At 39.8% G+C, this 17,342-nt stretch overlaps 1 protein-coding gene across 3 annotated transcripts in view; it reads left to right on the forward strand.

The window, feature by feature from the left end:
- The window catches only part of TP53BP1 (tumor protein p53 binding protein 1), a 69,566-nt gene that overhangs the window by 43,414 nt on the left and 8,810 nt on the right, over positions 1-17,342 (forward strand). For 2 of the 3 annotated variants that reach the window (XM_069484079.1, XM_069484087.1), the window contains 6 exons: positions 799-891; positions 5,625-6,108; positions 7,584-7,736; positions 12,479-12,750; positions 13,424-13,573; positions 13,870-14,300. In XM_069484079.1, coding sequence (XP_069340180.1) covers positions 799-891; positions 5,625-6,108; positions 7,584-7,736; positions 12,479-12,750; positions 13,424-13,573; positions 13,870-14,300 — 1,583 coding nt within the window. The remainder of the gene's footprint in view (positions 1-798; positions 892-5,624; positions 6,109-7,583; positions 7,737-12,478; positions 12,751-13,423; positions 13,574-13,869; positions 14,301-17,342) is intronic. The other variant, XM_069484096.1, reaches the window with a different exon arrangement.

Raw genomic sequence — 17,342 nt, forward strand, 5'->3', positions numbered from 1 at the left:
CAGGCTTTGGATCACTTCTTATAAGAAAAAATGTTCAATTCTCAACAAGCTGTGGAAAACACCTTTCGTGATTTCATTCCTACTCACTCTCTAGGCTTTTTCCCTGCTGGCATAAACAAACTGCCATTAAAATGACAAAACTGTGTCGATAGTATAGATACACACTTTGATTAATTTTACTGGTTCTTGCTTGAGATATAATAAATTAAACTTTTGATTCAAAATTGACATTTCATATTTAATGACCTAATATATCTAAAAGAAAGATTCTTATTTTAATTAACCACATTATTATCATACTTTAGAAAATTAACAATGGTCCCTTTATGTCATCAAATATTCAGTGTTTAGATTTCTCTGATTGCCTCATAAATGTTTTTTTCAGTTTGTTTGAATCAAGATCTAAATAAGGTCTGCACGTTGCATTTGATTGATAAGTCTCTTAAGTCTTTTTAAATTTAGAGTGCCCCTCTTTTTTTTTTTTTTTCCATTTTACAGATTACTTGTTGAAGGAACTAGATTGTTGTATGGTTTTCTACATTCTGGATTTTGCTAATTACATCTTTATGATATTAAGTATAGTCCACTATCTATGTTATTTATAGTGAATCTTCCTCGAAAAATTTAAATTATGCCAATTTGAAACAAGTATGAAGAATTTACATTTTGGTGTAAGGTGGTTTAGAGTTCGAGATGCAGAGAAAGGATTTTATTCCCTCTATGCCTAAAAGGATAGTCTCCAGAGGTACTTTTCCTTTCAAAACTAACATAGTATATTGCTTTAATATATTATCTTAGTCCTCAGAAGACCATGTCTGTGTTTAGCTGTGTCTGTGAAGCCCAGCAAGAGAATAAGGCTCAAAGTGAGGATCCCCCCTCCGTACCCATCAGGTAAGCATTATTTTCATAGTATCCTTGGGACTACGATGATTCATAAAATGGTTGGTACCACAATCTAATACACACTGTGCTATAGTTTGAACGTGGCTGCCAAAGTTCACGTGTTGGAAACTTAATCCCTAATGCAACAGTGTTGGGAGGTGGGGTCTTAGAGATATAATTAGGTCATGGGGCACTGCCCCTGTGAATGGGTTAAGGCTGATATGGTGAGAGTGTGTTAGTTATAAAAGAGGAAAGTTTGGCCCCCTTTCTACCCTCTTGCATGTGCCCTTGCCATGTGATACCTTCCAGCATGTTACGATGCAATGAGAAGGCCCTCACTAGATGGCTGAACAGATGTGGGTGCCTTGTCCTTGGACATCCCAGCCTCCAGAACCGTGAGCCAAATACTGTAACTCTCTTTTCTTTATAAATTGCCCAGTCTGTGTGGTATTTTGTTATAGCAGCAAAAACAGACTAAGACATACTGCTGTTTTGTGAGCTTGAGCTTACTTTTTTATCAGAACATACTCTGAATGGATTCATAAGTGAACTATCATGAGAAATTTTATGAGATAGATTTTTGTCTTTATCTGTCAGTTCTATCAATTTGAAATGATTCAGTCTTTATACATTTATGAAAATGATTTATATAATTCTGTATTGCTCAGATTATTTATTTTTTCTTAGTTTTAGAAATAATGTTTGTTTTTTATTTCTTTTTTTTCTTTTGCGATGATGTCTCAATCTGTTGCCTAAGCTGGAAGTGCAATGGCACCATCACGGCTTGTTGCAGCCTTGAATTCCTGGAGTCAAGCAATCCTCCTGTTTTAGCCTCTGGAGTGGCTGAGACTATAGGCGTTTGCCACCACACCTGGCTAATTTTTTTAAAAAATTTTTTTGTGGAGATGAGGACTGTCTATGTTGCCCAGGCTGGCCTCGAACTCTTGGCCTCAAGCGATCTTCTCACCTTGGCCTCCCAAAGTGCTGGGATTACAAGTGTGAGCCACCTTGCTTGGCCATAATGTTTGCTTTTAACAGACTTTATTTCCCCTTAGTTTCCAACAGAGAAAATATGAGATGCTTAATGTCCCAAGTTTAAAGTTTTTCAGACTTGATGGAATTGATTTTCCCATAATTTCTTTACTCCATAATCTCTTAGAACAGCTTTGAAGCAGAAAAAATTTGAGTTGCAAGTGTTTTTACACCATTTAAATAATTAAAGAATATCTTGTTTGGAATCTATGATTCTTAATATAGGTATATAAGCAATGGTAATGGAAATAAACTTGTAATTTCGTTATGAGGTGGTATCTTTGATTTTGTAATTAGACAATGTGATAATGTTTTGTTTGTCAGTAGGTATATCCTTAGTAGTATTGGTAGCATAATTTCTGTGTTCATTATTAATAGAAATATTTAGAGGAAACATGTCAGTGCTTTTACTGGGCATTTTGATTATTAAATGTGAACTTGTTGATATTCTTGGGACTCAAATGACCCTGGTGGTAAGGAAATTATATTCTCTATTGTTTGAAAGCTTGGTAGATGAAACGCCCCTTCATGTGATTCCAAAAGTGGTGTAATGGCCCAGCTATTACTAAATTTATTGATGGCATTTTATTGCCTTCCTTTTTTTATTAGAGCATCTTAAAATAGAGGTGCCAATCTGTTGGTGGTGATACTGTTTCACCTTGGTAGAACAAGGACCTGGGAATCTAGCTGTATTTGTTTCAAGTTGCTTCATAGACAGAGCTATACTCAGAAGAGAATAGTTTGAAGTTTGTTAAATATAGAGATTTATTCTTCCCTGTTTCACTTTGGATTAATTTTATCCAGGCTTTTTCTGCTAAAGTTTGCTTTCTTAGCATCATCAGTTTCTAAATCTGGCATATAGTGACCAGAGTAGAATTGTGTAGCTGGAGCTAATGGAGAAGATGAAGTGTGGCATTTCTTTAAAATTTACTGGATTTCCCTTACTTCCAAAGTTCTTTTCTGGTACTAAAGATTCCTTCTTTATTGTTTCTTGGAATGTTAGCATACATCTTTATGGTGGATTTTTCTTGGTTGCTTTACTTACGTCTAAGGATTTATAAACTTGATAGGAGTAGGACAACACTTTATATGTTCCATTTAAGGCTTTGTTTTTTCTCCTGTTGTTCTATTTTGATCTTAATCAGCAAACTTGTCAACCTAAACAATATTTGTATGAACCTGAGGGAAAATGACTGTAATTTTGACATTAATAATATGGACCAATGCTAACATGAGAGTGATTAAATATCAAAATTCTGATATTTGATAGGAATCTGCTGAATATTGCTAATATTGCAGTGAGACACCTTTGGTCTTTAGAGAGAAGAGTTCTGATTAACTCTTTGGAGGGGGGAAAAAAGCAACCTAATATTTGTCTCTTGAGGAAAAAAAAGTCCAAAATAAAACAGAATTGAATAAACAGCTTCTGAGGTATCTTAGTCTCTTTGGGCTGCTGTAACAAACTACCATAAACTGGGTGGCTTATTTATAAACAACAGAAATTTATTTCTCACAGTTCTGGAGGCTGGAAAGTTCTAGATCAAAGCACTGGCAGATTTAGTGTCTGGTGAGGGCCTGCTTCCTGGTTTATGAACAGCTGTCTTTACATGGCAGATGGGGGCAAGGGAACTCTCTGAAGTCTCTTTTATAAGAGCATTAATCTCATTCATAAGGACTTCACCTCCTAATACCATCAGGTTGGGATTTAATTTATGAATTTTTTTGAGCAGGGGGGACACACAAACATTCAGGTCAGGCAGCGGTCCCCAACCTTTTTGGCACCAGGGACTGTTTTCATGAGAGGCAATTTTTCCATAGGGTAGGGAAGGGGTGATGGTTTCGGGATGATTCAAGTGCATTACATTTATTGTGTACTTTATTTCTATTATTACATTGTAATATATAATGAAATAATTATATAACTCACCATAGGTTGGGGACCCCTGGAAAATCTGAGAGCTTATTTAGGGTTGGAAACAGTAGTAATTTAATTCTTAAAATGATTAATCAAGGCCTGCCCCTTCTGGCTTTTAAATCACTTTCACTCTTGCTTAGCCATTGATATGTTAGATGTCTTAAAGATTCAAACATGAATATTCAGTTCATATTGAAGATGAACTGAGTCTCTTTAATTTCTTTGTCTTATGCAGCTAATATTGATTGAGCATCAGCTGTGCTCAGTACATATATGATCATTTATAACCTTATAAGAGGTAGGTGCTACTCATGTATCTCCTGGTGATTGTATTCTTATCTCTTCATCATTGGACCATATATCCTCATTTAGTTGAGGTTCCTAAGAGATAGGATACAAACTATAGTAACCAAATGTATGCTAAGCTCTTCTTGGTTAGAACTCTATTTCAAATCCCTCTTTGATGTCCTGTTCTGGTAAGCTGAGCTAAACAATATAGACACCTCAGAAGCTTCTCCTTTTCTCCTCCTTCAAGAGCCAAAGTAGAACAGAGCAAGCCCTAGAGAGCTCTCCATGCTTCCTTTACTCTTTCTGCTTGGGCAAGCTCAGATCCTAAGGATGTCTCCCAAATAGGAGATAGCCCCAGCTCTATCTTTCTTTGGCCAAATACTTAAAGCAACATATGACATAGTTTCTAGGCCCCTTATCCTTGCTGTTATCTTCTGGGTGTATCTCAGTTTCTGCCTTGTGAAATGTCACACCCAAAACTGAAACAAGTATTCCAGATGTAGTCTTAGCATGCTCAGTTTGGAATGGATTCGTTTTATCTTTATTTTGGCTATCGTACATGTAATGTAGCCTAAGAATGCATTAGTTTATGTTTATTTAATCAGCGGGTAGATTTTTGTACTTAGTTGATTCAGAGAACATTCATTAAAAGTACATGTATTAAGCACTAATTTTATATTAAGCCCTGAGTTAGGTGTTTTAAATGTAAAGATGAATTAAGATGTGAATGTTGAGTTTCTGTGTAACCTGCTGACTTGGGCTTTTTTATTCTGGAGAATTGTCAAGGACATTTAAGAATGCTCCTCGTCACCTCAGAAATCATGATACCTGGTTTGTAGGAGACATTCAGCAAATGTTTATAGGATAAGTAAGCACTGATACTCAAGTGGGAACACTCATGAAAAGAAATAGTCTGTATTTTGAGAACTGTCTTGAGGAACCAAGGCATTCTGAAATGTTTAGCTGTAGATATATCAGTATAGCTAGCAAAATTCTGATCTACCTACAACTTTATCCTTTACAGATTGGATTTCTTTTCCTAAAATTATTGGTCAGGAGGGGACAAACAATATCTAGAATGCTAGGTCAGTTAAGGAATGTTAGAACTATTCATAAAGTCAAATGAGATATCTTGACCTAATAGATCTTTTTCAAAGTGGATCCCTAAGCTGTCTTTCTTTGTCTGATTTCAATAATGGGTTTACATTTTTTTGTTTACTTCATTTTCCTACATCAAGTTTCAGAGTTCATAGATAGTGATGAGAAGAAATTTTATAACTATTTTATTGTCATGGTGCAATTGTCCTATCTACCATTATTTTTTCACAGGAGTGAAATTATGATGAGAGGCCTTACAAGATGATATGGTTGGCCACCTAAATTTCTCTTTTCTGTATATTTTTCAAATTGTGAAAATATGATTTACCCTTGCCACTATCCACATGCACACATGTACGCATACACACTCTTACTTACTTCACATGGTTTCTTTATGTTTCATTTTCAGGGGGAACTTGGTCCATTTTGCAAGTACTCAAGAAGAAGAGGAGAAAGAAAAATTGGCTGGTGACCAAAGAATTAGGCAGAGTCAACAGCCTATGAAACTTGTTAGTCCCGTTAAGGACCCTGATTCTCCTACCTCCCAGCATATGGCCACACAGGAGCCATCCAGTCCTCAAGGAGAAGCAATGGAGACAGATGTGCTAGAAGGCCATAAAGAAAGACAGAATACCAATCAGGAAAAACCTAGTAAGGCCTTCATTGAAAGGCCCAGCCAAAATAACATAGGAATCCAAACCATGGAGCATTCCTTATGGGTCCCAGAAACCGTTTCAGCAGCAACCCAGACTATAAAGAACGTGTGTGAGCAGGGGACCAGCACAGTGGATCAGAACTCTGGAAAACAAGATGCCACAGTTCAAACTGAGAGGGGGAGTGGTGAGAAGCCAGTCAGTGCTCCTGGAGATGATACAGAGTCAATCCATAGCCAGGTGAGAGAACATATTGGGGTGCATCAGAGGCCCCATTTTTGGCTCTCTGGGTTCTCAGAATTTAAGTTGTGGCACTTCTGCCCTCTACTTCTAACTTTTTAACAGTTTTGTATAGAACAGTGATTTCAGGGAAGATAGAATAGTGCCAGAGTTTGTCAAGTAGATCTTTACTGGAAAAGAAAGCCAGGGATACAGTCTGGATTTTACAGTATTCTTCTACATTCAGTCTTTTCCTTCTCCATCATTTTTCATCTTCCTTTCTAGCTACCAAGCTAATTACCTCTCCCTGAGTTTGTTTTGCTGTGCTTCCCAGGAACTCAAAGAGTAGAAAGTAAAGGAGGAAGGAGAAGCATAAGGGATAGTGTATTTCAGTATTGGAAACAGAAACAACAATAACAGGAATAAAAAGAGGTGGGGAAAAGTCCGCAGGTGACTAAGGATTGCAGAAGAGAGGCTTAGAGTAGAGATAATGGGAGGACAAGTTTTGGGGCTGATGAAAGTGACGCTGGAGGAAGAAGAGCATCCTAGGAATAGGGTAGGGAAGTATAGGTGCCAGTAAAAATTGAGTAGGTAAGAGGATAAGAAGCGCAAGTGGAAATGTACGTGTTAACAAATAAGTGGAAGTTCACAAAATTTTATCAGGTGGCAGTGGGATCCATGGCAGAGAAAATTTGGAAGTTACTGTTACAGTAGTCCCCCCTCATCAGAGGTTTTACTTTTCATGGTTTCAATTACCTGTAGTTGACCACAGTTGATTCTAAAAATATTAAATGTGAAATTCTAGAAATAATAAGTTTTAAATTGCATGCTGTTCTGAGTAGCATGATGAAATCTCCTGCAGTATTTGTAGGACATAAGTCAGTGCTAGTAGAAAAGCACATTAGCCTACTCTGACATTCCTTAAACTTTCATTTATGTGACAAGTGGGCATGAAACCAGGTTTTCTGTGAAGGGAAAGTGTGGTTTTATTTTTGTTTCCTTCCCTTAATAATGATAAGATTCTCAGCTTATTTATCTTTGCAGAGACCTCTTTTCAGAAGACTATTTGAAGAGAGTAAGCATAGTTTTCTTTTCATCTGCCTCTTTTCCCTCTTCTCCTTTCTTTTTTTTTTTTTTGGAGACAGAGTGTCACTCTGTTGCCCAGGCTAGAGTGCCATGGCATCAGCCTAGCTCGCAGCAACCTCAAACTCCTGGGCTCAAGTGATCCTCCTGCCTCAGCCTCTCGAGTAGCTGGGACTACAGGCATGCACCACCATGCCTGGCTAGTTTTTTCTATATATATTTTTAGTTGGCCATATAATTTCAGCTGATCTATCCCTGGTGTTACCTAGAAGTGAATAGAAAACAAAATAGCTGGAAAATTATATCACACTAGATTCATGGAACCTCTAAACGCCCATCATGAAGAAGTTGATTTATGATTTTGACAGTTTGCAGTTGAGACCTGTGCTTGTGTTCTGTATCTTCTGTCATAGGGAGAAGAAGAGTTTGATATGCCTCAGCCTCCACATGGCCATGTCTTGCATCGTCACATGAGAACAATCCGTGAAGTACGCACACTTGTTACTCGTGTCATCACAGATGTGTATTATGTGGATGGAACAGAAGTAGAAAGAAAAGTAACTGAGGTAATATATACCCTGGGTCTATGTAGCAAGTTTCTTTTTGTAGAAAAATCATCTTGGCTTTCCACCCCATCCCCCTTTCCCATGCAACTAGCTACTAACACTTTGTTTTCTTTTATCTTTTTAGTAGGAATGATGTAAGAACTGGGTTAGAAATTAGAGGTCCTGGCCAGGCGCGGTGGCCCACACCTGAAATCCTAGCATTCTGGGAGGCCGAGGTGGGTGGATCGTTTGAGCTCAGGAGTTTTGAGACCAGCCTGAGCAAGAGCAAGACTCCATCTCTACTAAAAAAACAGAAAGAAATTAGCTGGACAACTAAAAATACATACAGAAAAAATTAGCTGGGCATGGTGGCACATGCCTGTAGTCCCAGCTACTCGGGAGGCTGAGGCAGGAGGATCGCTTGAGCCCGGAGCATCGCTTGAGCCCAGGAGTTTGAGGTTGCTGTGAGCTAGGCTGACACCACGGCACTCTAGCCTGGGCAACAGAGCGAGACTCTGTCTCAAAAAAAAAAAAACCAAAAAACCCAGAATGTTATTTTATTAAAAAAAAAAAGAAGAAATTAGAGGTCCTACATCCTGTGTCTTCCCCAACCATGGACTTGCTGTTTGACATTTGGTTAATTATTTTTAACCAGTGCCATCATGCTTTTTCTGTAAAGACTAGATTGATAAATCTCTGTAAAATCTCTCTTATGTATAAATAGAAAGATTTTATGTATTTTTAAAAAATCTTTAGAAACTCAAATGAAATGTAGAACTCTGTTTAGCTACATATGTTTTCTCATTGTTTCTCATTGTTTTCTCACATATTTTCACGTCTACTCATTGTGTTCTTTGTCTCCATCCGTGTGGGTGGTCATGGACCTGTTGGTAAGAGATACACCTTTATTTTTTAGTGGGATTCATTATAAACTCATTTCCAATGTCAGCATTGTATTGACATTTATTGACTGTTTGTTATACTGGATAGTATAATATGCTGACTTTGTTTAGATCGAGTACAGGCTGAGGTTAGACAGATTTTCTAGTATTAAAAATCTGGGGCTTTTGTTGGTACATACGTTAAGATCTAGAAACCATTTTATTAATTAACAAGAGGCACAGCTCTTTTCTTCCTCCTTTGTTTTCTTCCTTCACCCACTTTCCTGTAAATCTGCCTGCAAGCCTGTAGGAAGTCTCTGAGAGAGTTAAACTCTGGTATATAGTTTTATTAAATGGGACACGTTACTGCTATTGTTCAATAATGGGCCACTGTGGCCCTCATGTCAGATAACATTTGACATTAGTTTGAGAAACTGTTTTTTTTCCTTTATTTGTTGTATACCAAATCCCAGAAATATTTCTTTTAAAATACTGGTTTGTCCTCATTTTTTTAATGTTTTAAAAACATCTTTATGGAATTTTTTTCATGTTGTTATTTTGGAAAAATAATGAAAACCAATTTGCGTTTATGAAAAATTTTTATAACTATTGTGGTCCACATTGAACTTTGTACAAGATACACTATATTAAGTATTATACATATTGCTTCATTTAATATTTTATATGGTGCTTTCTAAAGTATATTTCTGGAAACAGCAAGCCTGTTAGTCTTGGGTGGGGGGAAGTTCTGTGGTTATAAATAAGTTTGAGAAACACCAAATGCTGTATCATAGTCCATTTTCTGTTGTTGTAACTGAATAGCTGAGACTGGGTAATTTATAAAGAAATGAAATTTCTTTTTTAAAAAATTTTATTTTTATTTTTTGAGACACAGTCTGGCTCTGTCTGGGCTAGAGTGCCATGGCCTCAGCCTAGCTCACAGCAACCTTAAACTCCTGGGCTCAAGTGATCCTCCTGCCTCAGCTTCCCCTGGGACTATAGGTGCACACCACTGTACCTGGCTAATTTTTTCTATTTTTAGTAGAGATGGCATCTTGCTCTCGCTCAGGGTGGTCTTGAACTCCCAACCTCAAGCGATCCTCCCACCTCAGCCTCCTAGATTGCTGGGATTACAGGCATTAGCCACTGCACCCGGCTTAAGAAATTTCTTATCTTTTTTTTTTTTTGAGACAGAATGTCACTCTGTTGCCCAGGCTAGAGTGCCGTGGCATCAGCCTAGCTCACAGCAACCTCAAACTCCTGGGCTCAAGCAATCCTACTGCTTCAGCCTCCTGAGTAGCTGGGACTGCAGGCATGCAACACTGTGCCTGGGTAATTTTTTCTGTATATATTTTTAGCTGTCCATATAATTTCTTTCTATTTTTAGTAGAGACAGTGTCTCGCTCTTGCTCAGGCTGGTCTCGAACTCCTGACCTTGGGCGATCCTCCTGCCTCGGCCTCCCAGAGTGCTAGGATTACAGGCATGAGCCACTGCGCCCGGCCAGAAATTTCTTTCTTAAACAATTCTGGAAGCTTAGAAGCCCAAATTTGAGGGGCTGCATCTGGTGAGGCCCTTCTTGCTGGTGGAGACTCTCTACAGAGTCCCAAGGCAGCACAGGGCATCACATGGCAAGGGGGCTCATGAGAGAACCAAACTGGCTTTTATAACAGACGCACTCTGGTGATGAGAGGTGTGCTCCTATGATAACCCATTAATCCATTAACCCATTATTCCATTAATTTATTAATCCACCAATGGATCAATCCATTCATGTGACTCAGTTACCTCTGAAACGTCCTACGTCTTACTACTGTTACATTGGAGATTAAGTTTCAGCATGATTGGAGGGGACAAACCATAGCAATATACTGTTAACCCTCATGCCCCCCACCATGGAAATTCACATATTACCATATTAAAGATTCTAAGAAGTCCCTTAGTAAAGATACCTATTTTATTCTTTTTAACTTAGCACTTCCCAAACTTATTTGACCATTGAACATTTTTAAAAGTAATACCTGTTATACCCCTATGGAACACAGTTTGGGAAATGCTACCATAATAATATAATAATAGTGACTAACATTTATTAAGTGGTTACTGTGTGCCAGGCATTATTCTGAGGACTTTAATAAATTAATTTATTTAATCCTCACAACTATGGTATGAGGTAGATATAGTTATTACTCCTATTTTGCAGATGTGGAAACAGAGGCATAGCAAGTTAAGCCACTGAGAATGATGACAGAAGCAGGGATGGGGAGGGCAGGGCGGCGGTGAACCATAGAGCTAAGGTCTTCATGCATGAGAAAGAGTGATTGGGAGGATGTTGGTGGATAACAGCAAGGGAAGGGGAGAGACAAATGTTGGTGGGGAGATAGAAATGGTCTGTAAATGGCCAACAAGGATCAACGAGGTCTCTCATCTCAAAACTCTTGAATGGAGGTTTGGTTGAAAGAAACCAGCCTCTGTTAGAGCTGTAGGGGATATGACATGCATTAAGGATATCCAGGATTCATTCATTGAAGGCAGAGAAATGGAAAGAGGATCATAGATTGAATTTGGGATGTGTTGAGTTCAGGGATGTACGGTACATCCAAGGGATAGAGTTTAGCAGGAATTGATATCTGTAAGTTTGGAGCTGAGTCACCATTGTATTGGTGGAAGATAGGCAGGGATGAGTGTGATGAGACTAGCCAGGGAGAACATGTAAGAGTGAGAAAAGGAATGAGAACAGAGTCCTAGGAAATACCAATTTTAAAGGTACAGGCAGAAAAAGAGGAACCCCAAAAGAAACATAAATACGAGTAGCCAAAGAGGGAGAATGAAAGGAAGAGAAAGTGATTTTATGGATTTTAAAGGAAGACAGATTTTCAAGAAGGGGAGAGGTACAAAATAATTATTTAATCATTTTATAGTATTATCTAAATGTATATGTATGTGTGTGCATTGCATACTGTCTCCCCAGAGAGACTGCAAATTCTTTAAGAGAAGAATCTATTTTATACTTTTCCATGTCCTCTCTGACAATTTGCATAATATAGCATGAACATTCTAGACTAGGAAGGCAAATGTATAACATCCATGCTATAATTTCTCTATACTGTGCACATAGAGAACTTTGCTGACTGGTCTTAGAACTTTTCCCCACTAAACCTGGGATTTAGCCTTAGAAGCCTTTTTAAAACTGAACTCCAGGCAACTACTACCAATCCATCAGAGTGGGCATGTGAGATAAAACCAGTTTGACCTTGTGGTCAATAGATACTGAAAACTCATATATACTTTGATAATAACCTTTTTGTTCTTGTCTTCATTTTTCCAAATGATAATATCACTTTTAGCCTATTTTTGCCTATACTTTACTATTTCCTCAATCACTTACTAAAAGGTATCTAAAATAACTAATGTCCTTAAACATGTCATGCTGCCCACTGTTAATGGAGTACCCAGAAGGGCGCCTGACCACTTATTTTTCTCCTTTCACCTACCTACCTCCTTACCTGTCTTCTCTCAGACAGGGAATTACCTCTCTGGTAGCGAAAGGTTGTGAACTTATCCAATAAAAAGATAATTTAACTTAGCTCAGTATAGAGGTCTCTTTCTTCTCAGTCTAGTACCATCTTTATTTTTTATCGAGATATATATTCCCAATAGAATGAACAGATCTTAAATGTTCAGTCTAGTGGCTTTTGACAATTTTATTTCACCATTTCTCAAAACAAATATAATAGAACATTTCTATTATTCCAAAAAGTTTCCCCCTGATTACTACCTTTCTGAATTGAAATGTCTTGCCATCTCTGGGATTTTCCAACCTTCACATTAGCATGATGTTATTGTGGCTTCTTTTAGCTTTTGTCTTCATTTCTTCCTTGCAGGAGACTGAAGAGCCAATCGTAGAGTGTCAGGAGTGTGAAACTGAAGTTTCTCCTTCGCAGACTGGGGGCTCCTCAGGTGACCTGGGGGATATCAGCTCCTTCTCCTCCAAGGCATCAAGCTTACACCGCACGTCAAGTGGGACCAGTCTCTCAGCCATGCACAGCAGTGGCAGCTCAGGGAGAGGAGCCGGACCACTCAAAGGGAAAACCAGCGGGACAGAACCCGCAGATTTTGCCTTACCCAGCTCCCGAGGAGGCCCAGGAAAACTGAGGTGCAGACAGGGTCTCCAGAGAGAGCCACAGCAGGGGCAGGGTTGCTGACATTTAATATCACAGGAAAAGGGGAGTAATGGGAAATTCCCCATCCTTGATCTAGGATAAATCAACTCTTCTTCCTCCCCATTTGTTCCTCTTCTGTATTGGGTTCATGTGGGAAGTAGGGTAGAGGCCTGTGGGAGGTAGACTTTGTTGACAAGCCCCTGAGAAAATGTAGAAAAACAGGTGAGGGGACTTTGGGAATGCTGGGCGTATGCTCCTGCCACCCCTATATTCTGCATCCTACACATGTTTTTAGTTGGGAATACAGGAAGTTTGGGGTAGTGGCCCCAATTTGATGTATCCCCTAGCTTTTTGTTATCCTTTGCAGATGTCCAGAGCCTAAAGTAGAGAAGGCAGGGCAGAAATGGGTGTGCTGTTTTTGAGGGCAGCAGTAGGAAGCTTTGTCAGGAGGGAATAGACTTATAAAGAGGAGGACGTCCTTTATGTATTATCCCACACTCCCCACTCCCTGGTTGAGATTTTGGTGGTGGGTGTGTGAACCAGCTTCCTACTGCCCTGGAAGCCCAGCACATGCAGGCCTGGCTTGTAGTCTGAGGGCCAAGGGGAGACTGTGAAGAAAGGATTCAGTAGCAGGTGCTATCAGACTAACCTGTCTTCATTCTCTAGTCCTAGAAAAGGGGTCAGTCAGACAGGGGCGCCAGTGTGTGAGGAGGATGGTGATGCAGGCCTTGGCATCAGACAGGGAGGGAAGGCTCCAGTCACACCTCGTGGGCGCGGGCGAAGGGGCCGCCCGCCTTCTCGGACCACTGGAACCAGGTACCCGGGTAGTGTGAGATATACTTAGTCTATTGTTCAGGAAAAAAAAGGGACTAGAGAGAAGAGAGGGGAGTAAAGAGTATGTGGGGTGTCAGGAGGGAGAAGAGGGGCCCACACTGACTGGGGAGTGGGCAGGGATCAGAGCGAGGCCACTGAGAGACCAGGCTCGTGCCTGTGATGGGGTTATCAAAGAATGGGCTAAAGAGACCCATGGACAAAGGAGTGGGGAAGTTGGTAGATATGTACTTCTACCTTCTTGTTCTCACTGCATTTTCCTATCTCTTATCTCTCTTTAGAGAAACAGCAGTGCCTGGCCCCTTGGGCATAGAGGACATTTCACCTAGCATGTCACCAGATGATAAATCCTTCACCCGTATCGTGTCCCGAATGCCAGACTCCACCAAACGAGCAGACATGGGTGCTGGTGCTTTGCGTCGTAGTGACTCTCCAGAAATTCCTTTCCAGGCTTCTGCTGGCCCCTCTGATGGCCTAGATGCCTCCTCTCCAGGGAACAGCTTTGTAGGGCTTCGGGTTGTAGCCAAGTGGTCATCGAATGGCTATTTTTACTCTGGGAAAATCACACGAGATGTTGGAGCTGGGAAGTATAAATTGCTCTTTGATGATGGGTACGAGTGTGATGTGTTGGGCAAAGACATTCTTTTGTGTGACCCCATCCCGCTGGATACTGAAGTGACGGCCCTCTCGGAGGATGAGTATTTCAGTGCAGGTAATAAAAGAAGCAGAGTCTGTAGAGATTTTCTGTGCCCTGGGGCAATACTCTATTACGTCAATAATTACCAAGACATTCACTTCGGGCCGGATTTTTTTTTTTTTTTTTTGAGAACAGAGTCTCACTCTCTTGTGTGGGCTAGAGTGCCGTGGCGTCAGCCTAGCTCACAGCAACCTCAAACTCCTGGGCTCAAGCGATCCTCCTGCCTCACCCTCCCGGGTAGCTGGGACTACAGGCATGCACCACCATGCCTGGCCTATTTTTTCTATTTTTAGTTGTTTGGCTAATTTCTTTCTATTTTTAGTAGAGACGGGGTCTCGCTCTTGCTCAGGCTGGCCGATTACTTTTCTGAGGCTTCTAAAGTTAGAAATTCCATTCCTACAATACTGGTTTCTCTTGCCACTGGCTTTTTATTTGTTCATTTGTTTTTGAGTAAACTTATTTTGGAATAATTTTAGATTCAGAAAATTTGCCAAGTACAAAGTGCAGCTTGTACATGGAGTTCCCATATTCCTCTCATCCCCCTCCCTATTGTTGACATTTTATATTAGCATGGTACATTTGTCAAAACTAAAAAAAAACTAACCTTGGTTCATTACTATTAACAAATCTCCATTCTTTATTTGGATTTCACCAGCTTTTCCATAATGTCCTTTTTCTGTTCCAGGATCCAATCCAGGATACCACATTGCATTTAGTCATCACGTGTCCTTTGGTCTTCTCTGATTTGTGGCAATTCCTCAGCCTTTTGTTTTTCATGACCTGACAATTTTGAGGAGTACTGGTCAGGTATTTTGTAGACTGTCCTTCAATTTGAGTTTGTCTAATGTTTTCTCATTAGACTGGAGTTAAGAATTTTTTAAAAGGATGCCACAGAGGTGAAGTGCCTTTCTCATCATATCATATAAGGGCTGGGGGAGGTATGTAATGTCCTGACATCACTGGTGATGTTAATCTTCACCACTGGTTAAGGTTGTATTTTCCAGCTTTCTCCACTTTAAAGTTAGTGGTTTTCCCTTTCCATACTCCATTCTTTCACCATTGGGTTTTAAACCTAACTACCTCCTTTCAAAACCCAGTAGGTGAGTATAGCAGATATCTTGAGATATTTTTGCTTAGGAAGAAATTGTTAGTGCTGTGTTTGTATGCCTGCACATCTACCACTTATTTTCTGGTTTGAAGAATGGTGCCTTTTTTACTTTTGATGTACCTGGTATTGGTGATGGTGAGAGATTTGTGTTTGTCATTACTGTTTCATGTGCTAGTTCTTTGAATATGTTGTGTCCTCTCTATGAACTAATTTGAAGATACCTATTTCTGTTGAGTTTGTCATTTAAAAACATTCTTTCTGGGGATGTTTTTGAACATGGATTGGGATACAGTGGGCAAAGTGCCTTTCTATTAAAGTCTCTCCAGGCTGTCTTGTATTTGGAATTCTCTGAGTAGTTGCTGTTTGCCCCTTTGTTTCAGTGTTAAATGGGCCACTTTACCTTCTAGTTCTGGATAACATCATTAGCTATACCTGGCATTGGTTAGGAGCAGCACATGGATTGGGTCTTTTATGACTTGTGACTCACAGTTTGTGTGTATCAAATGCATTCATTCCTTTCAGGTGTAAAGCCACTCTTGGAGGTCCACATTTGGCCCTTGTAAGACAAAGATAGTCAGTTCTGTATCTAGAGTGATTCGTGGCATCAAGGGGTAGGGATTCTCTATCCAGTTTATTGAGGCTATCTACCAGTGTCAACACTGGACTGCTTCTAGTTCTAGTAGCTCTTCATTAGTGTAAAGTGTATTGTTGGCCTCGCGCTTCTTTGTGCTTTTGAGGTAGTCTTTGTGATTTAGTTTGGTAATAGAGATTTAAGCTAGGAGATGAATAAACAAGGGCAAAGAGAGTGATTCTGTGGCATAGATAAGGAGAGAACCAAGGCTTGCTTTTGCCTCTATATTCTTTTGCTTGGGTGGGATAGGCTCTGGGTTTCTTTTAGCTCTTCACTCAGACACAGGCTAACGGGAGAGAACAAGAAAGGACCCTTCTGTTTATAGGAATGAAAAAGTATTCATAGTAATGCTCTATTTTTATATTGTATATGTGGGGGGGTGTTTATATCTGTATAGTGTGTGTTTATTGTTTATTGATTGATAGAGGGGAAATTACTCTCTTTCACAGGATTGACAATGGGTCTTGCCCAAGTTCACATAGCTTGGTGGTAGCAGAATTAGGCCTAGGCTCAGGTCTTCTGAATTCTAACCTAGTTTCCTTTCATACCCTACATTGTGTTTTTTTACCCAAAGGCCTTATCCTCAGGTTCTGAATCATAGCAAGAGTAGGAAAGTACATAATCAAGAGGGACGATAAGGCAGGAGAGGCAGGATCTATTTTTTTTCCTTTCTTTATTCTATATCTCTATTCTTTTTTTTTTTTTTCCAGAGACAGGCTCTCGCTCTTGTCACCCAGGCTGGAGTACAGTGGCATTGATCCTAGCTCACTGCAGCCTTGAACTCCTGGGCTCAAACGAAGCAATCCTCTTGCCTTAGCCTCCCAAGTAGCTAGGACTGCAGGCACACACCACCATGCCTGGCTATTTTTAAATTTTTTGTAGAGATGGGTACTTGCTATGCTGCCCAGGCTGGTCTGGAACTCCTGGCCTCAAGCAGTCCTCCCACTTCAACCCCCGCAAAGTGTTGGGATAATAGGAGTGAGCCACTGCACCTGGCAATATCTGTCTTTTTAATTTTGCTGCACACACAGACACAAACATACAGAGCATGCTTTGTCTTAGAATACTGTTTTTCACCTACAGCCTAACTCAAAACTTTTCACTCAGCCTCCAAAGGAACCGAGAAGGAAAGGTTTAGTAAGTCATAATGGAATTGTTAAGAAATTACCTGCCATTTCACTTCAGAGGAACCATCTGAACCAGCAATACATAAAGGCTGTCTTTGGGAAGCTTTATTTTATAACTAAAGGCCTCCTTCTGTCAAGAAACTTTCCCAGTGTAGTAGCTACATCTATCCTAAGTGTTGTTACTGTTTGAG

This window comes from Eulemur rufifrons, chromosome 2, assembly GCF_041146395.1.
Source record: "Eulemur rufifrons isolate Redbay chromosome 2, OSU_ERuf_1, whole genome shotgun sequence".
Lineage (NCBI taxonomy): Eukaryota > Metazoa > Chordata > Mammalia > Primates > Lemuridae > Eulemur > Eulemur rufifrons.